Source organism: Cuculus canorus, chromosome 8, assembly GCF_017976375.1.
Source record: "Cuculus canorus isolate bCucCan1 chromosome 8, bCucCan1.pri, whole genome shotgun sequence".
NCBI classification, from domain to species: Eukaryota; Metazoa; Chordata; class Aves; order Cuculiformes; family Cuculidae; genus Cuculus; species Cuculus canorus.
The window spans coordinates 32,712,637-32,739,508 of record NC_071408.1 but is presented as its reverse complement, the minus strand read 5'-3'; the positions used below and the strand labels follow the sequence as shown (position 1 = coordinate 32,739,508).

The window sequence follows — 26,872 nt, the reverse complement described above, 5'->3', positions numbered from 1 at the left end:
GCACTCCCTGATCCAGAGCCCCTCCCCAGCTTTCCTGGAGCCCCTTTCAGCACTGGAAGCTGCTCTAAGACCTCCCCACAGCCTGTTCCAAGGTGAACAATCCCAAACTCTCTCAGCCTGTCCTCATATGGGAGTCACTCCAGCTCTCAGATCATCTCCGTGGCCTCCTCTGTACCTGTTCCAAGAGTTCCATATCCTCCTTACGTTGGGGACTCTAGACCTGGACGCAGGGTTTCAGGTGAGGTCTCACCAGAGCAGAGGGGCAGAACCCCCTCCCTGGCCCTGCTGGCCATGCTGCTTTGGATGCAGCCCAGGACATGGTTGGTTTCTGGGCTGCCAGCGCACATTGCCAGTTCATGTTGAGATGCTTCTCATCCACCAGCACCCCCAAGTCCTCCTCATCAGAGCTACTCTCAATCCATCCTCCACCCATCCCTGTGTTTGTGCTTGGGACCGCAAGTTCCAGAGCAATACAGCGGTGTGCTGCCATGAAACACAACTAAGGAAGCCCATCTGCGAGGTCCACTATCCATTCACACTGGTGGCAGGGAACATTCCACTCGCAGCATCTCACAAAGGATTTTCAGAGAAGTCCCTCACTGACTGTTCCACCAATTCCAGTAACTGAAACACTGCAGCAAGTTCTCCGCTTACACAGAGGGGCCATATATCGTCATTAGAGAAGGAACACTGCTAAAATATGACCAATTTCAGCTCTGTGGTTTCTGATCAATGCAGCAAGTCTTCAAGAAAGGAATAAGACTCCTTGAAAGACCACATTTCATCTGCGTGCATGGGGGTGAGGGGGATAACAAAATAAGAAAGAAAGTAAAAATCAATATATGAGAGGTTGTTTCCCCGAATGTTATGAAATGTTATCATCTTACAAGCGATTCTACATGTCTTTTCTGTTACCAGCATCATTTACAGTCTGCTGTTCTCCTCAGCTGATTTTATTTAACGTACTGCTGAGTAAGTGGTATGCAAGCTGCTCACAGGAAGAAACCACGGAGGTGTCAAAGCAGGTTAAATTCTTGAAAGAGCCAGTGAGCTCCTAAGGCCGACAGCCTACTGCTCAAGGAACAGAAGCGTAAGCATAACACATACACACATTAAACAGAGGAGAGTCTTTAATAGCATGATTTTATTATGAAGTGCTGCACAGATACTCTACACTGTCCCTGAAAGTCATCCGTCTTCTAAACATGCGCTCTCACCGCTGAAACGTTCGTTTAATGAGCTAAATTCCAATAAATCTAAAAAGTAACTGACTTTATAAAGGTTTTATTCCAATGCCTACTGAACATAGTTATTCAAATAAATAATAATCCACATGGACCAATAGGATCACAGAATCCTGGAATGGTTTGGGTCAGAAGGGATCTCAAAGCCCATCCAGGTCCAACCCCTGCCAAGGGTAGGGACATCTCCGATGTGATACGCTTCGTCAAAGCCCCATCCAACCTGGCCTTGAGCACTTTCAAGGAGGGAATTACAAGTACTACTAATAACTAAAAGTATTTCAAGAAATCCTTTAACTCCAACTGTAAGATGGGTGCAGGACTCCAAGGAAAGAGACTGCTCTGTATTCTGTACAACGGAATAAATGGCATAGAAGGAAGACTCATAAACCTCTATTTGTATTAACTTCAGGGCAACACACATCACAAACAGACTGATGCTTCAGCCTACATCAGAAATGCAGCACTTCAGGAACACACAAGGGAGCTGCGGAACAAATATATGGGCAGAGACACGCTTAGAGAAGCCAAGTTTCTCTCTTCAAGAGAGGCTGCAGTTGCCTGAGTGAACATACTGACTCGTTTAAACCTAACTCATGCAGCTTCCAAGAGGGTAAGGAAGACCGAGCAGCTCTCTACGGGACACACAAGGATATTAATGCAGTTGTAAGGATGGGGAGGCACTGGTCCAGGGTGCCCAGAGTGGTGGGGCTGCCCCATCCCTGGAGGTGTTCCAGGCCAGGTTGGATGGGGCTTGGAGCCCCTGATCCACTGGGAGGTGTTCCTGCCCATGGCAGAGGTGGAACTGGATGGGCTTTGAGGTCCCTTCCCACCCAAACCATAGTACAATTCTATGAGTTCGCTTTAGATCAGACTGTCTTTTAGTCCAGAAAAAGGAATCAAAGCATTTTTACATTTGTAAAATCAGCAGTGCTGTCAAGGCAGCAGAGCACAATAAAACAATAGCACTACTACGGGTAATTATTGCAGTAAGTTCAGTCGTAGTTTGGCAAAATGCCGGCCGTTCCTTGTTTGCTAAAGGAATTGTTAAAGAAAAGCAGCCACCCTTACCCAAGAATACTTTCAGCAACTCATTCCTATGCTCTTTGACATCTGCTAACAATTCTGGAGTGATACACCTCCTAAACCTTTACATTTGGTAATAATTTCATGCCATACTCTTCAAGGAACATTGGAATATTTTTAGCTAATTTTGACCTTGCGCTTTGATCAAACAGGAAGCAGCGAACTTAAGAAAATAATTATCCTCAAATCATTAAGTTCTTTCTGTCTACAAACTGCTTAACCAAGGATTCTTTGCTGTGAAACCAAGCCAAACACTCCCAACCTGCTTGAGGACAAGACGAGGACACATACACAACCTATTACTGTACGCTCCATTCCCATATTCCACCCCATACAGCATGCAGTTGCTTAAAATCTTATCGCCACAAAATGCCACGTGTTAAATTCCACAGGTAAATTATGAAGAACGCTACTGATATTCCAAAAGACAGCAAATTTAGTCAAGTTCGAAATGAACGCATTTCTGATTCTTGAACATCACAAGTTTTTGAGGTCCTCGCATTCCTTGTAACAAAGGTTTTGAAAAAATGCAAAACAACAATCCCTTTTTACGGTTCCACATCTGTACTTGGTTAACCCCTATCAGTTGGTAAAGCTTTAAACTCCTTGGTAGTTCTGCCTGATACGCATTTGTGAGGTGTAGACATTTTTCAATAGAAAAGCCAAATATTCCTGCCAGTTAGGTCACTATTTAACTGTGGAACCGGACAGAGCAAAAGTTGAAGGCCTTACAGAGTTTGTGGAAAGTTTGTAGATACACGATTCTACCAAGAACAGAAAATACAACTAAATTGATCATAGAATCATTGAGGTTGGAACACACCTTCAAGTTCAACCAGTTCAACTGTCTGCCCAACACCACCACGACTACTAAACCATGTCCCAAAGTGCCATGTCCACATGCTTTTTTAACCCCTCCAGAGATGGGGACTCCACCACTTCCTCGGGCAGTGATCACTCAATATCCGAGAGGATTTGCATACAGGTTTCTCTTGCATATGAGTTATCTAAAGTGCCATCTCATGCTTACATTTACATGCACACGCTTAATGTATGTTAAGTAAGAAGATGTAGGAACGATCCCTGTATTTCACATTCCTGCTGCTATATATTTGGTCAAGCATTGACACAGGCTTCCCATGGAAGTGATGGAAGCTCCATCTCTGGAGGGGTCCAAAAAGCATGTCAATGTGGCACTTTGGGACACAGTTCAGTAGGCACAGTGGTGTTGGGCTGATGATTGGACTGGATGAGCTTAAGAGGTCTTTTCCAACCTCAGTAATTCCATGATTCTATATGAATACTTGACATATTTTGTGGCTTAAACGTCACGTCAGATGTTTAGTAGCTTTTCTTTGCACTTAAAAAGCATGCGATGTAAGCGCTATTCGTATTTCCATATTGTTTTAAGAGCCATAACAATGAGAGGGAGCAAGCCTAAAAACGTTTACCCTGTTTTCCAACCTCTATTCTTGGAAACTACCATTTCAATCTCAGTTAAAACCTTTCCTTATCATCTCCAGCAAAACAAATATTTTGTATGCAAATTTTATAATGGCAGTTTAAGGAATTTTTTTATATCCCATTACTTATCGCAAAACAACACATGCTTTGAACTGCAACCTTGACACAAGCTGCCACCAGTCAGAGTGCACGTATTTAAAATTACACATAATCACCACTAATCCTCCTGGAAAATATAAACACAGTCATTCATTTTCTAAGGGTTTTTTTCCTGTGGTGTAAAATAAGAAAACAAAAAGAAAAAAAAACTCTCGTAATATCTTCATTCCTCCTTCACACGTGTTTTTTTTTTCTTTAAACTCACTATGTGAATAATTTATCACCTATTTCTCTTTCCTAATTCCTATATTAAGACTGCCTTGCCATCTGGACTGGCAATCACACCGAAGTAGGCACATAAAAATCCCTAGAAACAATGCTTTGGGTTGCTCTGGTGACCACAAATGTTTAGAAAAATGCTCCCGCAAACATGTTAGCAAGACGGTGCTTTGCCGAGCATGGTTTGGGGAGCACAGACAGGAAAACCAGAAGAGGACACACATAAATGTCTTCCTATTTGATTTATCGTTTCTAAACCACCGCCTCGGTTTTATGTTGGTTTTTCACATCGGAAAGGAGGGTTTAACAGCTTTGTAGAGGGTAAATGACAAAGCTATAGGAGTCAGAAGCGAGAGCTTTTTCAGACTGTTAAGCCAGGGCGAAGGCAGCCTTGAAAATAAGTGTATTCCCCTTTCTGCTGGGATCAGGAAGACCGGAGAGCTCACATGCACGAGCTGCACTGATCCTTTCTAGTCCTCATTTCCCCTCTTCCAAAGTTCATCTTTAATATTCTCCTCTAAGCTTGACCGCGTGCTTACAAGATAAATTTGCCTTGAGGCCAAATGCATTTAACGTGCCTCATGAATAACTAAGACGCCTGACAAACACCCTCTACCAATTTTTTCTGGGTCGGACGTAGGGGTGGGCTGTCCTTTCCTGACCAGAGGCAAACATATGCCATCTCTGCAGCTCAAAGTCCAAAGCATTACACTCAACTAAAAGCAAGCACGCTTTAACTTCATGCTCCATGCTCTGATCTCTGCTGACGGAGGAGACGGGTGAACCTCTGGTCACCACCCTCATTAGCGATGGGGTGATTCTCTTCCACGATTGTGCTGGGTGTGCTGCTGGGGGAACCCCGTTTTATGTGCTCACTGCTAGCTTTGACAGCTCTTCTGTTGGGTCTTGTGACAAGAAAGACATTTGAGGGGCTGGAGCGTGTCTAGAGAACGGGAACGGAATTGGAGAAGGGGCTGGAGCACAGGGGTTATGAGGAGTGGCTGAGGGAACTGGGATGTTCAGCCTGGAGAAAAGGAGACTGAGGGGAGACCTCATCATTCTCTACAACTGCCAGAAAGGAGGTTGTAGCAAGGTGGGTGCTGGGCTCTTCTCCCAGGTAACAAGAAATAGGACAAGAGGAAATGCCCTCAAGTTGCACCAGGGGAAGTTCAGATTGGATATTGGAAAACGTTTCTTTACCGAAAGAGTGGTGAAGTTTTGGAAGAAGCTGCCCAGGGCAGTAGTGGAGTCGCTGTCCCTGGAGCGACTGGAGCTTCCAAAAGCACGTAGAAATGACACTTCAAGACATGGTTTAGCAGGTACAGTGGGGTTGGGCTGATTGTTGGTCTGGATGATCTCAGAGGTCTTTTCTGACCTCAATGAGTTTACAGTTCTTAAACCCTCTTATGTAACTCTACAACTGACAGCAATTTCCCTTCATTAATCACTCCAAAATCTCTCACCAAAACTCAAAACTTGGACATGAAAGTTCCTCCAACTGAATTCCATGAAGAAGTTTTTACATGCTTTGGCTGTTGCATAGTTTCAAAGACAAAACTCAAGTCTGAACCAGATGTGACAGGTTCTGAACACTGCTATGGTTAAATGTAAGCTTATACAGGTATTTCTGGTCACTCAGCCTTTACTTTTGGCTCGTGTTTGCAAGGCAATTCAAGGAACAAATACTACCACTCTACTAGAAAGCAGGGCGCTTTGGTGCTTCTCATGGCAGAGAAACCCCCTAGAATGCTGCTCACACATGGAACACAGACTATAAGCCCCGTTTTAGGAGTACAAATCAAGCAGCGTGCCAGAGATTTCCTACAGTTACTTTTAAAGCTTGATCAAAAAGAAAACTATGAAGTGCCTTCCTGCTGAGGAGGGCTTCAAACCTTCAACAGGTCCTGCTAAAACAGCAGAGCTTCTGCAAGGGTTGTCTCTACACAAACCAACAGCAGCTGCACAAGTAGCAAGTTTGCTACTATGCCCCATCCCTGGAGGTGCTCGAGGTCAGATTGCACGGAGGTTTGAGCAACCTGATACAGGGAACGTGCCCTTGCCAACGGCAAAGGGTTGGAACCAGGTGGGCTTTAGAGTTCTTTTCCAACCCAAATCATTCCATGACAAACACTCTGTCGATAGACAGGGTGTAGTATTTTTGTCCCTGTGCTTCTTCATGGGGAGAAGAACTCTGCAAACTACTTTTACTGCAGACAATGTAAGGACACAGTTGGACTCAGCTTTAGTAAAAATTAATCCCCATTTTTTGAAGGAATGCAAGATTTGAAATTAGATTGTGCAAAAAGTTGTTTTCTCCTCCTCAATTTACATCTATCATTCAAACACTAAAAGAGTCAAAAACTTGGACTGCTCTGTCTTCTTCTGGAGACACTTTTTGGTCTACATAGCATGTCAGAATAAGATTCCATCATTTTTACATCCTACTTTCCCACTTCATTTCATTTTACTCCAAATTTGTAAATCCTTCTCAGAATTACCTAAACCTTTTGCTCAGAAGGAGTGATAAAAATCAACTCCAATATAACACAATCGATTGCCGATTAACGTTCTGTGTGTTAGAACCCCTGACAAACGCCACACATTGCAAAGAGACTCCTACCACCGCAAAACCTCCTCCAAAGCACCCACAGAATCAGAGTAAAGAAATGCAAATGTTTAAAACAAAACACAGATATGCTATGGGGAGACCTTATTGCTGTCTACAACACCCTGAAAGGAGGTTTTGGTGAGGTGGGTGTTGGTCTCTTCTCCCGGGTGACAGGCGATAGGATGAGAGGAAACGGCCTCAAGTTGCACCAGGGCAGGTTGAGATTTGATATAAGGAAAAATTTCTTCACTGAAAAGGTTATCAAACAGTGGAACGGCTGCCCAGGGAGGTGGTGGAGTCCCCATCCCTGGAGGGACTTAAAAGATGGGTGGATGGGGTGCTCAGGGATGTGGTTTAGCAGTGGACAGGTGGGACACAATGATCTCAAAGGTCTTTTCCAACCAAGCGATTCTATGATTCTATTTATGCAATCTTTCTGCATCTGCTCAACAACAACAACAGATCCAGAGACGAAGACAACAGAAATATTGAAAATGGAAAGACACACAGGGAAAAGATTGAGGGGAAAAAAAAATAAATTAAAATTCAATGAGCTGGATTTCCCTCTCTACTTTGCAGGAAGCAAGAGGAACAGGTATAATCCCTGTTCAATTGCCCTCGTATCTCCAAGTTCCTTCACGTTCTTAAGTCTTTTTACACCTTTTTCAACAGGAAATGAAACGCTACTGCCTTTCAATTTGTTGCCCAAAAAAATCGGTCCTATTCAACATTGGAAAAAATATACAATGGGGGTGAGGAACATATACACACATAATTTTTATTATAATTATATATATTACAAATTGACATATTCCTTAGTCTCCCTTGTGCGTGTATTTTTTATTATGTATTAAAAAGATGGCAGAATAAAATCAGAGCTTCTGAGAGCAAAGTCACTACAGAAGGAAAAGGGGAAGAAATGCATTTAAATTTAAGGAACCTAAGATCCCATCCCCACACTCTTTACAGTTTTACAGCAATTATGCACAAGGTTTGCATAAACACTTCAAAATCATCAAAAGCTGTTTTATCAAAACAGCACTTAAGTTTTACATATGTTTCAACACAAATTAGTATTCAGAATTAAACAGCAAGTTGATTAAAAAAAAAAAAAAGGATGTCAGCTGTCAGTTTAGACTCCAAGAGGATAGAGAGAGAGAATGGACACAGAGGAAAGGCAGACAAAGACTGGGCTAAAGCGATAGAGAGCTTCTTCCCAAATACTTTTTGTTATTCAATTATCTTATTATTTCTCTGCCTGCCGCAGACTCCTACTCATGATGAATTTTATCACTACCAGAAAGCTTGAATAATAATTACTGTAGCAGTAATGTTATTGGAACCGTGATGACACAAGGATATTGCTAAGTTAGGATAACAATAACACACTGAATACTAGCGCCAACTGGAAGACGTGCAGATGTAGCTGGGCTTCCTGCAGACACGTTGGCAAACACCTCTAAAAATATGCTCTTAATTTATAGCCATAAAAAGTTAAGCAACAGCAATGAATTCATTATTTGTGAACATGCAGACACTCAGGATGAAGCCAGATGCTGACACTCAAGGGCACATCCCGCAGTAGCACTGAACATAGAATCATGGAATGGGTTGGGTTGGAAAAGACCTCAAAGCCCATCCAGTCCCACCCCTGCCATGGGCAGGGACACCTCCCACTGGATCAGGGGCTCCAAGCCCCATCCAACCTGGCCTGGAACCCCTCCAGGGATGGGGCAGCCACCACTTCCAAGGGCAGCTTGTTCCAGTGATGTCCTGATAGTCAGCATATTCCTAACACAAAACCACATGTGCACAATTATTGCTTCTACAAGGATTAAGAATTCATCCCTTTAATGACCTGCCCAGGCACACCAACTACAATCAGCACTAGCAGTGTTTTTAATACAAGCAATTACTGATGGGAATACCAAGTGGCAGCACTTCCATTCTCCAAAACTCCAAAGGTCAAGTGGAGAGGAACTGAGGAATGGCTTTCCTTTCCTTGGGCACAACTGTCTAAAAAGGATATAAAGCTACTGGAGCATCTAGAGGAGAAACACAAAGTTGGAGAACGGTTTAGAGGGATGTCGTATGGGGAGTGGCTAAAGTGACTTGGTCTGTTCATCCTGGAGAAGAGAAGACTGAGCGGAGACCTCATCACGGTCTACAGCTTCCTCACAAGAGGAAGAGGAGGAACAGGTGCTGATCTCTTCTCTCTGGTGACCAGTGACAGGACCTGAGGGAATGACAGCAAGATGCCAGCAGAGGGTTAGGCTGGACATTGGGGAAAGGTTCTTCACCCATAGGGTGGTGGAGCACTGGAACAGCTCCCCAGGGAAGCAGCCACGGCACCAAGCCGGACAATATTCCGGAAGCCTTTGGACAACATTCTCAGACACATGGTGTGGATGTTGGGGTCATCATGTGTAGGGACAGGAGCTGGACTCAACGATCCTTGTGGTTTCCTCCGAACTCAGGACATTCTATGATTCTATGACTCAAGACTTCTCTGAATGCCACCCTTCTCAAGATAGTGGGCTTTGAACAAAACGGCTTCATGGGGCCATTAGTTTTTAGGGGAGCTGGCAAACGCAACAGCACTGATGGGCTTGAGCATGACACAAAGCTAAGGGCTGGAATCGGGTATCACCTGCCCCCCATCCAGAGAGCGAGGAGGACAGATTGCAGTGAAAAGTCCATCCGTGTTTATGAAAGGCTGTAGCCAGGTGGCCAAATTTCAGATGCTTCCCTCAACAGCGGACTCCTTTCACTCAGTCTTCTATCTTTTCTTTCTGGTTGAAAAAATAATGCACATACTAACAGTTCAGCCCTCTTCCTACAGCGTGGCACTTCCATTACACTCGCTAGGGTAGTATTTCAGATATCTAAACAGATAAATAGCATCACATTCCAAGCAAAGCACTTACCACTATTTTAACGCTGTTTTGCCGAAGTTTAAATACACTTCAGAGATGTGACAAAAAAATAAAGACTGCGCGCAATTACACTGAACCAATTAAGTGATGATCCGTGAAGGGTTCCATACGCAAAAAAAAACCATCGATCTCCTAAAGAGGAGCAAGAATTTGAGGGAAGGCGTTCGTTATGGGAAGACAAGATAGGTCTGGCCAGAAGTTGGCTAAGATTGAGTGACTCACAGCTGCCAGTCAGTAGGTATGGAAACGACTCGCTGGTGAACTGCTCACGTGGCCCTCACTCCAACAGCCAGGGGCAATACAAAGCTGTGCAATAAAAAGAACCCAGCTGCAAATGTGTCAGTTTGCTGAAATAAGGAACAAGAAAAGAATTCCTGTGACTTATTTCCCTTCAGACGTACACGATAAACTGGAAAGCAAGGGTTTAATCTGTCAGACTTAACTTCAGGGTTTAAGTAGTTTCGCAAGGGCTGGTTTGGGCTTTTTTGTTTAAAATATATACATAATTTTATGAGTTAATATACATACACACGTATCCACACATATATAGAATGCAGAAGCAGTCAATTTTGACAGGCTGAGAGAGTTGGGCTCATTCAGCTCAGAGGAGAGACGGCTCCGAGGAGACCTTATAAACCCATAAACAGTAATGGAATAAATAACTAAATAAATGCAATTCATACAGTTGCTCCATATCACGCTTTTTGACGGGAAGTACAAGTATAGGATAACAGTTAATTTATTCTGCAAGTGTCTGGAATGACTGCGGGAAGGAGAAGTGGAAAAGTAAGGGGGAATTGAATAAAAAGTATAATATAACCAGCAAAGTAAAGTAGAAGAATGTCTCACTGGCTGGAGATACAGTGAAGAAGCAGCATTAAAACTCTTATTTCAGGAAAGCTGGTACACAAGAAAATAGGTTCTGAAAGGATGCCTCAGGCTCCTCCGTGGAAAATAATAACTGTTGGGCAGAGTTATATTTAAAAGAAATGATAGTAAATTATTTGCATAGCTGTGCACTGGCAGAACTGCCAACCATCACAAATTTCTCTCTATAAATGAAGTTCAAGTATAAATAATATACCAAGGAACCACACGCGCTCTATTAGGAGGTACAACTCAAGTGTTTGCTAGGGATTTTCCAAACACGCGACTGGCAGCCCTGCCGACAGGAGATTTTTTTCCCCCCCTCAATGAAGGAAGCATAAGAATATTACATGTTACATACTATATATTATTACATACTATATATTATATACTATATACCATATAGGAAAAGAGCTTTGAGATCATCAAAGCCAACCATTCCCGTCCACTGCTAAACCAGATCACCAAGTGCCTCATCTCCCCATCTTTCAAACCCCTCCAGGGATGGGGACTCCACCACCTCCCTGCGCAGCCGTTCCAGTGCCTGAGAACCCTTTTGGTGAAGAAACCTTTCCTGATACCCAATCTAAACCTCCCCTGGTGCAACTTGAGGACATTTCCTCTCGTCCGATCACTTGTTACTTGCGAGAAGTTACAGTTCATGTTATAGGGAAGATATTTTAAGAAGCTGAATTACAATTACCCCTCTTCCAGTTGTTCAGTACCGAAACAAGTTGCTCAGAGGCGAGGAAATTGGATTAAAATACTTCCTAGCAGAAAGTATGACTGAATATTTTTAGAATTGCTAGTAAGACCAGGGAATTCTTTTATTTGCTATCAAATCCAAAGTCATTCAGTTTTCCTCGTCACAGCCTAACTCTGACAATGACTTTGCAAGATGACAGTTTATCATCTGACGTACCAACGCAAACCACAGCACAGTTCAAGCCCAAACAATATGCCATGGGACTTCCAACGTCAAGCGTTCACTGAAACACAACTGAAAGCCCAAAAAGAACGACTCTGTCATTATCATTAAATCACATTATCACTGCCTCTCACACACACACCATTCTTTCGGGGGACAGGGAGAAAGACTGGAATTCAAGTGCATTAAGCCAACTCTGCTATAAGGACAGGCTGAGAGCTGGGGTTGTTCTGCCTGGAGAAGAGAAGGCTCCACAGAGACCTTAGAGTGACCTTCCAGGACTGAGTGGAGCTACAGGAAAGCTGGGGAGGGACTTTTTACAGGGGCACAGAGTGATGGGACAAGGGGGAATGGCTTCCAAGTGGAAGGAGGAAGACTTAGACTAGACATTAGGAAGAAATTGTTCATGGTGAGGGTGGGGAGCCCCTGGCCCAGGGTGCCCAGAGCAGTGGTGGTGCCCCATCCCTGGAGGGGTTCCAGGCCAGGTTGGATGGGGCTTGGAGCCCCTGAGCCAGTGGGAGGTGTCCCTGCCCATGGCAGGAGGTGAGACTGGATGGGCTTTAAGGTCCCTTCCGATCCAAACCATTCTATGATTCTATGAACTATTGAGTTTGTTCAAAGAAAACCATTCCCCATGTTACAGCTCAAGAGAAATATCACCCACCAAAACCAAATCTGTAACAAAACATTAGTGCTTGCAAGTCAAAGTACATGCTAAACACATAAAAGGGAGCCATTCAGACAGCCAGAAGCTTTTTAACAAAGCACACCCTCACATTAAGAAACAGAACCCAAGCTCAAAGCCATTGCAGAAAATGTTTCCCCCCTCCCTACACAGGTTTTCGAGAATCACTTCGAAGTTGCTCACAAAGCAAATCTTGCCATCGCACTTTTAATAAACTCGACAACAGTTTTCCTTTCTCCTTAAGAAATAAAATCAGCAGACCATAGTAATTAGATTCTTGTCCCAAAGCAGTATGAGCTGCGCATTTGAATCCTCTAAATATGGAACTTAATCATGCCCCTTGCATATATATTAAGGAGGAAGAGGAAGTTTTACCAGCAGAATTCCTTACTCCCACATACATTATATTAATCTTTGCATGCCAGGAGGTGGATTTCCCTGGAGTAACATGGGCTGCCAGCAACAGAGGCACAGAAGTCACTGGTACCAACCAACCAGTTCAAAAGATAGACCCAAAATTCCACTGCACCTTCAGCAGTGGCTCAACGCCTGCTTGAATTATCTTCCAATTTCACTCTTCTTCTTCAATTTTTTTGTTTGCAGTAATTGAGACCCTGAAAAACTTATGCCTCGATGATAAGTGGGTACAGAATTTCAGTCGAAAAAGACGCAGAGTAAGAGCATCCTGTAACTTAAGCAGTCAACCACCTCCATTGCCAGAGGGTCCTGATCTCTCCTACCCAGTTCAGAAAGAGCAAGATGGGAAAGAAATGCTGAGAAGCAAAATCCCCGTGGCATTCACACAGCTCCACGTTAAGTTATGCTGACTCGGGCTCTGTTAGCAGCTCACCATTAAAGTTCCCATGCCACTCGAAGCCCGATTCTAGTCGTAACACCAGCAGGAACACGATATGTGCGCTTTTTCTTCATACAAACTCAAAGCGTTCGTAGCCTAAATATCTTAGTCCAGCCAAATAATAGGAGAAAGTAAATCAACAAAGCTTGGAAACCCACACTTGCACACACCATGTCTCAGAGCTCTGTTTTTACAACTCCAGGCACCACAAACGGGGTTCAGAAGGGCGTTTTTTCACATCCTTGAGACCCTTAATTAAGTCATGTAAAACCTATACAAGTTCTGCAGGCTGAGTAATAAGACGTTACCTACCAGGCAGATATCACTCTGAAAAGCTCTTTTCAAGGCAGGAAAAGCAAAATAAATCGTACACAAGAGTTTTCAAGTCGATTGTTATTCTGTTTAACTCAAGCTCGGTGCCAGTGTGGGAGATCACCAACTGCACCCAGCAAAGGGCCGAAAATAACATCACATAGTCAATGAGAGTAATAGAAATTACCCATTTGTCATTAAGGAAAATGTCTTTGGGGTTATTTGGGGTTTTTTGGGGATTTTTTTTTTTTTTTTTTTTACCCTGTGCTTTCATTTATAACGCCCAACGTCAGGAAAATGTTTGGAGTCAAAATTAGCTGTGATGAAGATGCTGGTCCCCAGGAAAATCCATTTGGATGCACAACAGGCACTTTCCTCTCCCCTGCACCACTCTGCCCAGCGTGCACGGCCCCACAGAGCACACGGAGCCGGGCTCCAAGGCCAAGGCTGCCTCCAGCCCTCCTGCGGAGCCCCCGCACAGCATCCACCGGATCCGTTCCCGGTTGGAGTGTGCACAGGCGGGACCTCTGCCACAGCCCCTGCCCCAATGCACCCCTGAAACAGCCGCTGCCCTGATGCACCCCTGAAACAGCCCCTGCCCCAATGCACCCCTGAAACAGCGCCTGCCCCGATGCACCCCTGAAACAGCGCCTGCCCCGATGCACCCCTGAAACAGCGCCTGCCCCCAATGCACCCCTGAAACAGCCCCTGCCCCGATGCACCCCTGAAACAGCCGCTGCCCCGATGCACCCCTGCAACAGCCTCTGCCCCCAATGCACCCCTGCAACAGTCCCTGCCCCCAATGCACCCCTGCAACAGTCCCTGCCCCCAATGCACCCCTGCAACAGCCCCCAATGCATTCCCCCCGGCTCTTGCCCCTGCTGCAGCCCTGCAATGGCTCCTGCCCCCAGTGCCCCCCCCCCCAGCTCTTGCCCCCAGTGCATTCCCGGCTCTGCTCCTGCCCAGACTGCATCCCCTGCCCCAGTCTCTGCCCTGGCTGCATCCTTCGGCCGCTGCATGCCCTCAGCCCTGGTGTATCCCCTGCATCCCCGGCCCTCGTTGCATCCCCTGCCCGCACTGCATCCCCGCTCCCCGCTGCATCGCTGCCCGCCGGTCCCCGCTGCCCCCGCCGCAGCCCGGGCCGCGCTCACCCAGCTTTCCGCGGGACTCCTCGAGCTTCTGGATCTGGTTCTCGAGGAAGAGCACGGCCACGCCGAACACGAGCACGGCCAGCAGCTGCAACCGGGGCGGCACCATAATCCTGAGCAGCCCCATCGGCGGCGGCGGCAGCGCCCGCCCGGGGTCACGGCATCACGCGGAGGCTGGGGGGGGGGGCCGTGCTGCTGCTGCTGCCGCTGCTGCTGCCGCCGCCGCTCTCACATCGCCCCGCGCCGCCCGCCGCTCCGCCACCGCCCCGCGCCGCCGCCGCGCGCTGCCATTGGCCACCGCCGCCGCCACTCCGCCTCTCCCGCGGCGCCATTGGCTGAGCGCGGACCGCGCCCCGCCCACGCCGAGTTGACCACGCCCCCTTCCTCCCATATGCCCCGCCTACATGCGACCCTTGGCGATTGGCAGTCCCTCCGCGAAGTCACGCCCACCTGCCCTCTCATTGGGTGCGGCCCCGCGGCGCTTGGGAAAGGTGCAATGCTATTGGGTGAATTAGCTGTCAATCAAGCCATTGGTTCCGCCCACACGGCTCTGACTCCACCTCCTCCCCTGCTCTGAGCCCCGCCTATATGCGACCCTTTGTGATTGGCGGGCCGTCCGCGGAGTCCCGCCCAACTGCGCTCGCATTGGTCACAGGCGCGCGGCTCTTGGGAAAGGCGCAATATTATTGGTCAGCGCGGCTGTCAATCACCACATCTACGCGCACGGGTGCCGGTTGGCAGCAACCCTCCGGAACGGGCAAGGACCCCGATCAGGGTGCTTGCAGCAATGCCTGACTGAGGCTGGGAAACCACATCTCGTCCAGCCGAGCTGTGAAGGGCCACGCGGAACATAGTGAAGTAGCCTTGTTCTGTGCTTGCAGTAGAGGCTCTCAGGGAGCAGTTTCTGCTTGTGCTGCCGGGTATGGGGACAAGTTTTCCTCTCTTGCATCAGGCAGTGCGCAGGGCACCCGCAATGCCTGAGGTCCTTCCTCACCCCTCCTCACCGGCGGCGCTGGCGGGAGCGGCCCGGGACCAAGATGGCGGTGGCGGCCGAGCTGGCGGCTCTGGGGCGCTGGGGGCTGTGGCTGCTGCTGGGGCTGCAGTCGGTAAGTGGCCGCTCCGCTCTGGGCGTGCTCGGGGCTGAGCGCGGCTGCGCTTCCTGAGGGAGAGAGATGGAGGAACGGGGGTGGGGCGGGACGGGAGTGAGACGTGTCCCGTAGCGGGGCGGAGGCAGCGGCCCTGCCCTGCCCATCCCATCCCATCCCATCCCATCCCGTGATCCTGTGCCTTGGCCTTCATCCCATCCCATTCCTGAGGTGTGGTCCCACGCATCGTCACGTCATCCCGTGCCTTGTCCCCCAACCCATCCTATTCCATGTCTAAGGCGTCGTCCTCTATCTTGTTCCTCGTGCCATCCTTGAGGCATCATCCTGTGCCTTGTCCCGCATCCCATCCTATCCCTGAGGCCTTGTCCCATGCCTCTCGTGCCTCATCTTCGATCCTATTCTATCCTTAAGACATCTTCCCAAGCCTCGTCCCCCATCCCTGAGGCATTGTCCTGTGCCTTGTCCCTCATCCCATCCCATCTCATCCCTGAGGTGATGTCCTGTGCCTCGTCCTCCATCCCCTCCCTCTCCAGCCCCTCCCTCTCCAGCCCCTCCCTCTCCATCCCATCCCATCCCATCTCTTTCTATCCCATCACTTTCCTTGCCATCCTGTCCCATCGTCCTGTGCCATCCCATCCCAAGGTCTTTCACCTAGACTGAGAAGCATCTTGGAAAATTCTCTCTTTTCTTAATTTCTGCTCTTACTTTTCCCCAGCCCCAGCATACAACTGGAAGGAAAAGTTTTAAGCCAGGATGTGAGACATCCCTGTGAAGTGGGGATGTGAGAACAAAACCTAAATAGCATTTAAGTGCTGGGATTGTTGACACAACTGGTTTTGCTGCTCGTTGTAAACAGAGCTGGTGTTTTACACAGAAGCTGTGAAATGAGTTGCCTGTTTCAGCGCGCTGCTAGTAAATCAGAATTGTAGATTTTTATTTGAGTATGCAGTTTTCCTGTAACATTAAAGGAATCGTGAAATCAAAATCCTGCTTGTATGCATTGTTGGAGCAGTGCAGTCCATTGGATCACTCTCTGGTTGTGCTTTTCCTAAGCTTTGCTGTTACGCTTATTTTCCAAGTGTGTTTTTGGTGATATGACATTTACTGAAATTGTTCTGGAAGAGCAGGCTCCAGAGGGCTGTAGCCGTGTGCACCTTAGCCCATTCCTGGTGTTTAATTTGGAGCTAGCAATAGGAAGGCAGTAGAGATGTCAGAAGTGTATATTAAGTTTATTTTGGCAGGTCTGATACTTTGAAATGTACACACAATGAGTGGCTAGAATTCACTATTAGTTTAAGACCATTCATCAGAATAAGGTAGTATTTTGCTTTTAGGTGTAAAGCGGTCACAAGAGATTTAATTCTTCTACCTAATCATTAAAGCATTTAAGATCTTCCATCCTCAAAAAACTATTTCAATACTAAGGTATTCCATTGTATTGATTTTCAGATCAGTGTGTATGGAGCGCAGTTGTCATCAGAAGCTTGCAGGGAGCTGGGTTTCTCCAGTAACTTGCTCTGCAGTTCTTGCAACCTCCTTGGACAGTTCAACCTGAACCAGTTGGATCCGTTCTGCAGGCAGTGCTGCCAGGAAGAAGCGCAGTTGGAAACTAGAAAGGTGGGTTTTGGACCAAATGCCTTTACTAATTCAACACATGATGTTATGCTTCTGAAACTTAAATTTTAAAAATATATGAGGATCTTGATTACAGTCTCAAGAGGAAAACGCAACATTTCTTGATAGCCCAATATAGATGGGGTCTAGACTTGCAATACTGCTCTGAAATAACGTCCCTGTAGGAGCAGGTGAGCCTTTGGTTCTGTGACAGCCCTTCTCTAGGGTAAAGTGGCTCAAGGTGGCGATGTCCAGCTTCTTCAAATTGAAACACGCATGGGATTTGAAGAGGTTAAACCCAGAGGATGAGGAGACTGGTTGTGTTGATAGCAGCTACTCTTTGGTCGCTGACCCACAGTGTAATGTCGAGAATAGTGCGGTCCAGTCCTGAGGAACAAAAGGCTGGTGCAGCCGTTGAGTCAGCTCCTGAAGTGGCACGAACGTGACAGAAGCAGGGCTGCTTAGCTCTCTCCTACAGCAGCAGGAACGGCAAGGTTCTGACAGCTAGAAGTGCTGGGAACTATCTTGCTTAAGCTCGTGCTATGCAGTTCAGCTGCAGCAAAACATTTTCTTTATCTGTAGTAAATACATGCCTATCCTGCTTAAGGAGAAAAAAAATTTATGGAGCTCTTGAAAAGAATGCAGGCTTTCAAACATGTTGTAATTTAAGAGTACTCTAGAAAGCCGTGAAGACCAATCAATTAACAGGAGAGCAAAGGTTTCGAGGAGAAGAGATACTGAAGTTATTTTTAGTGGCTAGGCGACAGCTAAGGAACTGGCAGCATGAAATGAATGAAGAAATCGAGCAGGTTTCTCCTGTTGGTTGAATTCAGTGTAATATTAAAAAAAAAAGTCTGCCTATAATTTTTAATAAGATCCCTGCTTAGTCTTAAATACAATATATTAAATATCAAGAAGCAAGTATTTGATATTCGCAGAGAGTTAATAATTAGTAGTTCCTTAGTATTGAGAGACTATTAAGGTAAAAGGTAAGACTTAAATTGTGCTGTTTATCAGGGATTGCAGGGATAGGATGATGTGGAATGGTTTGAAGCTGAAAGAGGGGAGATTGAGATGAGATCTTGGGGAGAAATGTTTTGCTGTGAGGGTGGGGAGGCCCTGGCCCAGGTTGCCCAGAGCAGTGGTGGCTGCCCCATCCCTGGAGGGGTTCCAGGCCAGGTTGGATGGGGCTTGGAGCCCCTGAGCCAGTGGGAGGTGTCCCTGCCCATGGCAAGGGTTTGGAATGGGAAGGGCTTTGCTAGATATGTTGATTTTATGAAGGCAAGTTAGTCTCTAGAAAATGCTCCACCACCTCCCTAGGCAGCCTGTTCCAGTGCTTGACAACCCTTTCATTAAAGAAATTTATCCTTAATATCCAATCCAAACCTTTCTTGGTGCATCTTGAGGCCGTTTCTCCTTGTCCTGTCGCTGGCTACCAGCGAGAAGAGACCAACTGCCACCTGGCTATAACCTCCTTTCAGGCAGTTGTAGATAGCGATGGAGTCTCCCCTCAGCCTCCTTTTCTCCAGAGTAGACAATCCCAGCTCCCTCAGCCACTCCTCATAAGGAAAAATGCACGCAGGCACACACAAAAGCTGAAACGTTTCAGAATGAAAGCTAACAAAATGTACGAAAAGGGAACAGAAAAATAGGAACAGGTCTCCAGCCACACTGGGTTTTGTACCATGACCAGGAACAATTGTGGTGGCAGCAGCAAGGCTTCCCATCCTCATGGCAGGAGAGGATGCTTCTGCTTGCTCAGGTAATGCTCTTCCAGGTTTGTCTCAGTGGGCAGAAGATGCAGCACAAGAACTTGGGAAGCAGGATAATTTCTGTTGTTGTTTATTGGGAAAATAAACTGGAGGAGTTAAGTTGCATTTCTGTCTGTGTGACTTCCGGGGGAGGGAGGGAAACATATCTATCAATTTCTCAGTAATTTACTCAAGAACATAACTTAGTTTGTATCGTAAACATCGCCTTAATGCAAGTTGGATCAGACAGCAGAATTCAGATCAGTAGATGCGTTTCTGATGATCTTCAATCAGACCTAATTTCACCATGTGGATAATCACATTTTTTGACTAAAATGCAATGCCATTTTGTGGTCAGGGCTGCACAGTGTAAATGTTTTTAGTCTCAAAACTTGTTCTGTTTTAGCCCTGCTAAACTTAGTAGAACAAATAGCACAGGGCTGGCATCTTGAGGGTGTTCAATAAACCTCTTTGCAGTGACCCAGAATTTGGTTTATATCCATAGGGACCAAGAGATTGTACATTATAGGTTGTTGATTTTTTAATCTATTTGTGTTGGTTTATGCAGTTTCATTTTCTGCTTTGTAGTAAATATGAACAGTTTGCCACTAGAGCACAATTCAAAGTACATCTTGATTGTTATTTTATCTTCATTACGTCCGTGGCGTTTTGGAAGGAATTTAATACAGATAATATCTGAGATTTGGAGCTAGTGTGTTAAGTATTGGCCTGAATTATAGGAGTGATTATGATGCTATTTTCACATCTGTGTTTGAAGACAGGCTCTTTGTAGTGCATGTGAATAGAAATGTAGGATCGCTCTAACATCATGGTTATATGGATGAGTGCTAAATTATAGCGTCGTTCTTAATATTCCTTTGAATGCTGTTTCAGAAGGTGGGATTTTTTATACTGTCACCACTGCTTGGAAGTGAATATTTCAGATTTGGTGATTGTTTTTTTAATTTTAAACTTGTACTGAGTGATTTCCCTTAAAAAGTAGCCAGTGGAAAATCGCTGTTGGGAAAAGTGATGATGAATATTACCTGAACATCGCATTCAGAATCATCACATTTTGGATTTACTTATGTTTTAACATAGTTGTGGCTATAATAGGTGTCCATAATTGAGCCTAAGATGTTACTCTTACGTAAAAATTAACAGTCTAACTCGTAGGAGCTTCTTGCTAAAGTAGTATTTTCAGGATGTACGTGGAGAATAGAAAAACCGAATGCTATCTTCTGCATCTTTTTCCCTTTCCCTAGTTTTTTCCAGTTACCATAGAAATCTTTTTTTCTAATGAAAGTTTGATAGTCAAGAGAAAATGGTTGTTGAAAGGCTTAAAAGTTTTTTATCCTGCCCTCCTGCTTGAAGAACTGTTTAATCTTACTCTTAAAACCTGCGTCTAGATGTGAGAGGTACGCTCCAGGCTTGGGGAAGTGTGGCTGGAAAGCTGCCGGATAGAGGAGGACCTGGAGTACTGGTTCACAGTTGCTGAACGTGAGCCAGCAGTGGCCCACGTGGCCAAGAAGGCCAACGGCATCCTGGCCTGCATCGGGAATAGTGTGGCCAGCAGGAGTAGGGAAATTATTTCTTTTAAGCGTGTGGCGAGTGGTAGAAACAGAGAAAGCAAGAGTTAGCTTATTGCATGACTTGTACCTGAGTTTGAAGTGAGAATTTGAAATGAGAGGTGAGGGGGTAGCACACGTATCTAAGAATCTTTATGTATCACTGCTACTTTTCACAGATCTGTGAAATATTCCTGGTCATAAAATTCCTTTGTGCTGCATCAGTGCAACCTCAAATGAGATGTTTGCAGATTTCAACTGTTTTGTACCCTTGAAAGATATTTATTAATCCTGGTCTTGTTATTGGTCCTGTATTGTGGGAATTGACATTGCGGAAAATAGCTGCGAGGTACTCCTGTTATCCAGTATTCATCTTGCTCTTAACTTCTGCTGGCACCTGTCCAGTGGAATGTTTTAATTACTCCCTAATTGTACTGTGGGTACAACGAAAAAGAATTATTTTGGTTATTTTCTCCTCTTGTAGCCATTCTGTATTCATTTTCAGACTGATTCAGAACTAAGCAGTATTGCTTTGGACAGCTGCAAGTTTTAAGCCTCAGCCTGTCAGATGGAGCGTGCTGCTGGTGTGTAAAACGTAGAGGGATGGAATGGAGGTGAAGCTAACTGTGCGTGAAATTGTAGTAGCAGGAGAGATTGGCCATATTTTGCAGTAGCTGAAAATAGCCATGCTCCATCTGCAGCTTCACTTCTGCTGTGTGATAGTTTCAGACGTGGCTATGAGCATATTCCATTAATTGTGTGTTATAATCTTAGATTTATCTCAACAATATATGCGTGTCGAAGCCCAAATTGAGTTTAAGAATCAACTCTGTAGTTAAATTTGCAATACATTAAAATTCACAGTTGCACTGTGCGGGATTGCTATGAGCCTCCAAAGTCGTCAGTGTTTCTAAATGGAGCTTTGAAATGTATTTTGCTCACTAAGATGTGTTGAACTGCAGCATTTTAAATTTCTAATGTACTTATAGTAAAGGTGATGGCCAATGTCATGTGCTTTTGTTTGGCTTTTCTCAAATTCCAGATGCGAGTGCATTATTTGTCAACTCCTTTGGACTCTCAGTTACTGTACAGAGGAGCTCAGAAAGACACAGCATCATAGCATCATAGAATCATGGAATGGTTTGGGTTGGAAGGGACCTCAAAGCCCATCCAGTCCCACCCCTGCCATGGGCGGCTTCACCTCCCATGGGATCGGGTTGCTGCTCCACATCCCATCCAACCTGGCCTGGAATCCCTCCAGGGATGGGGCAGCCACCGCTGCTCTGGGCAGCCTGGGCCAGGGCCTCCCCACCCTCACAGGAAAACATTTCTTGCTAAGATTTCATGTCAATCTCCCCTCTTTCAGCTTCAAACCATTTCCCCTCATCCTATCCCTGCACTCCTCGATCAAGAGCCCCTCCCAGTTTTCCTGTCGGTGCCCTTTAAGGACATTTGAGACTTGAAAGTGGCTGGTTTAGATGGCTAGATGTCACGGGTAACGTCACGGGTAACAGCCCACCTGTCTGTCATACATGATTTCTAAATAATAACCTACTGTAAAACAAGGCAAAGTTGATACACAATTCTGTATGCATGCTTTTGAAGTTACATAGAATGGGGCAATAACTGCTCAACTGCACAAATCTAAGCAAAAACATCTAAATTCCTGAGATTTTTAGCACCTGTCTTGGGCCTGTATTCGGGATTGTCAAAATACACTAAGCTGTCAAAGCATGGTTTAATAATTTATTGGAATATCTGGCCTCTGCATTGCGAAGATAATGAGGAATTTAGGATTATTTTTCACCAAGCAACAATAGAAATAACTCACATATTTTAGAACCTTGAAATGAATTATTGTCCCGTAAAAAGGGAGGTTGCCAACTTGATGTCCTTCCCGCACCAGTAGATATGAAAGCTTCCTTTCATTTTGACATGAAGGCGTTGTGAAATATGAACCTGAAATAATTGTGGGCAGCTTAAACTGGCTGTTACTTAATCAAAAAAATCTTAAAGCCTTTCTTAAGTTTGCTTTGTATTCACATCCCTGTTCCATGTCCTACCTGAACTTAAAGTGATTTGCAGTATTTATGGCTGCTTTTGAAAGTTAGTGCAGGTCTGTGTTGACATAACCCCATTAGCTGAATGGAGGAGATTTGGAAAACAGTGGTATCTGGTGACCTTTAGTAAATATTGTGTTTTCTCGACATTGTGAAAAATGCTGGAAACAGAAATGACGGGAGAAAATAAAACACTCTGGAAAAGCGGGGGAGTAGTCAAAGCACAGCAGAGAAACCTTTCCTGGACTGATCAAAACCTGTGGCACCTAAACAGTTTCTTATATCGCAGCTGGTGCTGGACTCCTGTAGGTACATTTCTGCAGGAACATCTTGTGTTTTCACTGCGTGAAGCTGAGGTTCTTTTCCTCGCGAGTCCTTGGTATTTGAAACCGTGGGAAGTCGTTTTAAGACATGAAGGATTCAGGCTGTTTCAACACTGCAAGGAGTTCTAGTCTGCTGAAAGTGCAGCCTGGGCTATGACCCCTTCTCTTCCACTTGTGTCTGCATAGTATCACACAATTTGTCAGAGAGTTTTGTGGGTGAAAAATACAGAGGTGAGGGACAATGGCAGAGGGATGGAACTGGATGATCATTAAGGTCCCTTCCAACCCAAATCATTCCATGATTCTATGACAATATACAAATGAAGAGTGAATTATACCTATTTAGCCCATGTAATAAGTAAATTACATTCACCTTGTTCTATTCTTAAGAAAAGGTGACTCTTGCTTCCACTGAAAGGTAAAGAAATGCCCGTACAAATTCAGTTTTCTGCAGTCTGCCTTATCTGTCACTCACAACAGAATTGTCACTCAGGCCTTTAAAAATTACCAGGCAGGAGATGAGTACATGTGCAGAAACTGTCTCTTCGAGTGGGTTATTTTAATTCTGATGAGTAAAACTCCTATTCTCCTTACGATGTAGTTTGACCATAAGTTAAAACCAGCTCTTTGGGTGGAGTCAGTGTTAGACTCCTCCTGGAAATGAAATAAATGCTTAGTGTAATATTAGTGATAAACATGTCCACTGTAATTATGACTGCACTGCTTTTAATAAAGCATCTAATTGAAAGGTCTTTTAAAACGCCATCTTTTTACACGTACAGACCTTTGTGCCACTATGAAATACAGAATAAGGTGACATTCTGGTTCAGACTTAGTTTTTAAAACTCAGAATCATTTACAAAACTCACAGTAATTACTGTAACTAGAATAATCTGAAATGCTTTTAATGCTTTAGGCCACTCGTGTGACCCAGTTTAGTTTCATTTTCAGGGTTTTTTTCTTTTCATTTCACTAATTAATGTGCTGCAGTGAAAAATGATTGTTGGCTGCCTGCTTGTTCTGCCAGAAGCTCTTAATGTGAGTAATGCCAAGGAAGCGATCTCATCTCTGGGTTTTTGACTTGATGGGTAAAGGTACAGAACTACTTTGGATTCATTGACATCTCTGTGATGTAAGGTAAGTGATATCAATGCTTGTGTAAATGAACTGGAGTTTCAGTTTACTTGTAAACATTCAAGTAAATAATCAGAACTCTGTAATTGCAGCTAATATGTCAAATTATCTCCCTTAAAAGTTTTCTTTTAACTAAGAAGTGTCCCATACAGTTCACAGAGGAATAGTTTTATGGGGGATATTGATAGGGAAGTTGGGGTATTGATATGGTTGTGTTCCCTCTAATTGAGAAAGTCTCTTCTGAGAGCACCCTCACTTCAGAATATCATATGCAGCTAAAAACTGCGCATTTTATACTAAAAACATACTAAAGTGGATGTCCTCAAGAACTTTACTGTGTGATCTCTTTCCCTTTCCTTCTGTACAGGGTGTTACCAGCAATGAAAATTAACGTTGTCAAACAGGAGTCCCAGATAAGGAAGGTGCAGCTTAGTCAGTACCTTAGACAGAAATTCACCATCTTTTGTTTGGAACAGGTTCACCCAAGGTGCATCTCTGTCAGAGAAACTGAGATAAAATGAACAGTGTGTCTGTAGCGGCGCAAGCCTTACCTAGGGAAGACCCCTTTCTAGTTTTGTCAGTGAAAAAGGAAAGGCTAGGGAATTATAACTGTGAATTTGCTAAATGTGAGCTAAAGTTGTTGATGTGCATTTTTGCTGGTGAATGGAACAGATGTAGATAATGAAGTCCGACTCCTTCAGCTGGATAAAGTACCAGCATTTGACTCTGCATTTGCTGAAACAAATTCAAAAAGTACAAAGTCTCCAAATTACTTAAACTTGCAAAGTCAAATAAATAGCTGAGTTCCATTCTCGGTGTTGTCTTTGCAACTCTTCCGAGATACTTTCGTTTTTAATAAAGGCACAGATCCTGGAAAATAAAAGAGATGTCCAGGGATTCTGTGCCTAGAAGGAGCTAGATGGTTAGATAGCAAAGTTGATCAGACAGTATATACCAAAACTAGAACATAGACTGTTAACTTCATCTGCGTTCTAGCTTACATAGTTCTGTTCACTAGGTCCGAGTGAGAGCCTCGATATAGGAGCCATTTTTCTGCCACCTTTCTCTATTCCATTCTGCCCCCCAATATAAATTCACATTCACGCTACCTAGCCCATGCTGCAGCTCCAGAAGCTGGAAGTTGATAGTCATTCAGCCTCTGTGTTTTCTCTGATAACCTTGTGCAGGATCCCCTTACACCAAACCATGGAGGGCAAGGTGAACAAAAAGCCGTCTGCCCAGAGGCGAAGTTGGTTTAGAGCTTTGTGATACCTGTTGGATTTAAAAAGCAAAATTGTTTACATCATACTGGGAGGAGGAGATTGTTTAACTCCCAAAATAAAACACTTGGGTAAATGACACGTTCTCTCTAAGATGAAGCTTGTATCAGTAACGCACAACTCTGTTACGTACGTACAGAATAGAGGAGTTGAATTCTTACTCAAAAGTTCTGCAAGTCTCAAGGATACAGATTCTGCCACCTTTCTTAGTAAATCGTTCCAGTGCTTAAGCCCTCGCTCTGACTTCTTTTCACCCTTGTATTCAGTTGGAATTTCCTTCCCTGCAAAGAAATGAGAGCTCAGATTCTGCCTCAGCTTTGTCCAGAGGAATTTGTGTGTAACACACAGCACTGATCGCAGGAACAGCGCTATTTCACATCACTGGGGTTTGTCTGTTTGACTCTTTGTTCCCAAACCCTTATTTAGGGTTAGGCATCTCCCAGCACAGGGTAATGAGTGCTGAATGGGAGCAGTTTCTGTCTTGCTAAATTTACTGACAACATCAGTTCGTGAATGGTGTGTGTGTAGCGATGACTTTATTAGCTTTCTGTGTAACAGAACAGTAATTCATAATGTTCCCAGCAATGAGGCTTTCCAACTGCTCCCTGTTAACCCCCAGATTCTTGCTCGTTTGCTGTCTTCAGGGAAGAGGAAGATGGGAGTGATTCTGAAAACTCCTAACTGCCCATCCAAACACTCTGCGTTCTCTCCCCAACAGAAGAGAAAATACTTCATAGTTTGTATCTCTGTGCATATTCCTTTACTTTAATTAATGTAGTTTTCTAGTAAAAGTACCAAATGGATTATAAGAGCTTAGGGAAGAGCAGGAGGAACTTGCACCAAAATCTCTTTCCTCTGTGATTTTGATTCTCAGAAGAAGAAATATAAACTATTAACTCATTTTGCTTCCTGGGTGGGTGGGACAAACTAACAGTTAGTCTCCTTAAAAAAATAAAGATCATAGACCAAGATCCTCTTTTAAAATATTACCCGATTTTACGTACCGAGCAGCTTTGGCCAGTAAGAATCATTATGTCTGCACGTTTCCTGACTTCTTTTGAGGTAAAACCATACTGAGTCCATAGGGGATGAGGAGGTTTGCTTGGTAGATCTACTGATACAGCAATAGGTAAACAAAATTACAGTAAATTTCCTAAGGACAAAAGTTGTTTACATTGAGAAGAGATTGGTTGTTGGTGAATGTTCAGTGGAAGATGGTGTTGTGTCTGAGGCAAGGGAAAGTTTCAGAGTTTTAGCAGGAGCCCTAAGTTCTGTTTTACTGCTTGTTCTCAGAGCTTAACTTCATTTTCATAGAATAATGGAATGGTTTCAGTTGGAAGGGAACTTAAAGCCCATCCAATTCTGACCTCACTGACATGCAGGGAAACCTCCCACGGGATCAGGGGCTCCAAGCCCCATCCAACCTGGCCTGGAACCCCTCCAGGGATGGGGCAGCCACCACTTCCGCGGGCAACCTGGGCCAGTGCTTTTCGACCCTCACAGGAAAACATTTCTTCCCAAGATCTC

General features: G+C 44.8%; 2 protein-coding genes across 3 annotated transcripts in view; one reads left to right on the top strand and one right to left on the bottom strand.

The window, feature by feature from the left end:
• The window catches only part of HS2ST1 (heparan sulfate 2-O-sulfotransferase 1), a 76,541-nt gene extending 61,791 nt beyond the window's left edge, over positions 1 to 14,750 (bottom strand). The window contains exon 1 of the mRNA XM_054073337.1: positions 14,513 to 14,750. Within this exon, the coding sequence (XP_053929312.1) occupies positions 14,513 to 14,636 (124 nt within the window). The 5' untranslated portion in view covers positions 14,637 to 14,750. The remainder of the gene's footprint in view (positions 1 to 14,512) is intronic.
• Positions 14,751 to 15,460: 710 nt separating this feature from the next.
• SELENOF (selenoprotein F) overlaps positions 15,461 to 26,872 on the top strand; it is a 30,735-nt gene continuing 19,323 nt past the window's right edge. For both annotated transcript variants that reach the window (XR_008450891.1, XM_054072445.1), the window contains exons 1-2: positions 15,461 to 15,615; positions 17,065 to 17,232. Coding sequence is in view for 1 of the 2 variants with exons in the window: in XM_054072445.1 (XP_053928420.1) it covers positions 15,547 to 15,615; positions 17,065 to 17,232 (237 nt within the window). In the remaining variant the exon portion in view is untranslated. The remainder of the gene's footprint in view (positions 15,616 to 17,064; positions 17,233 to 26,872) is intronic.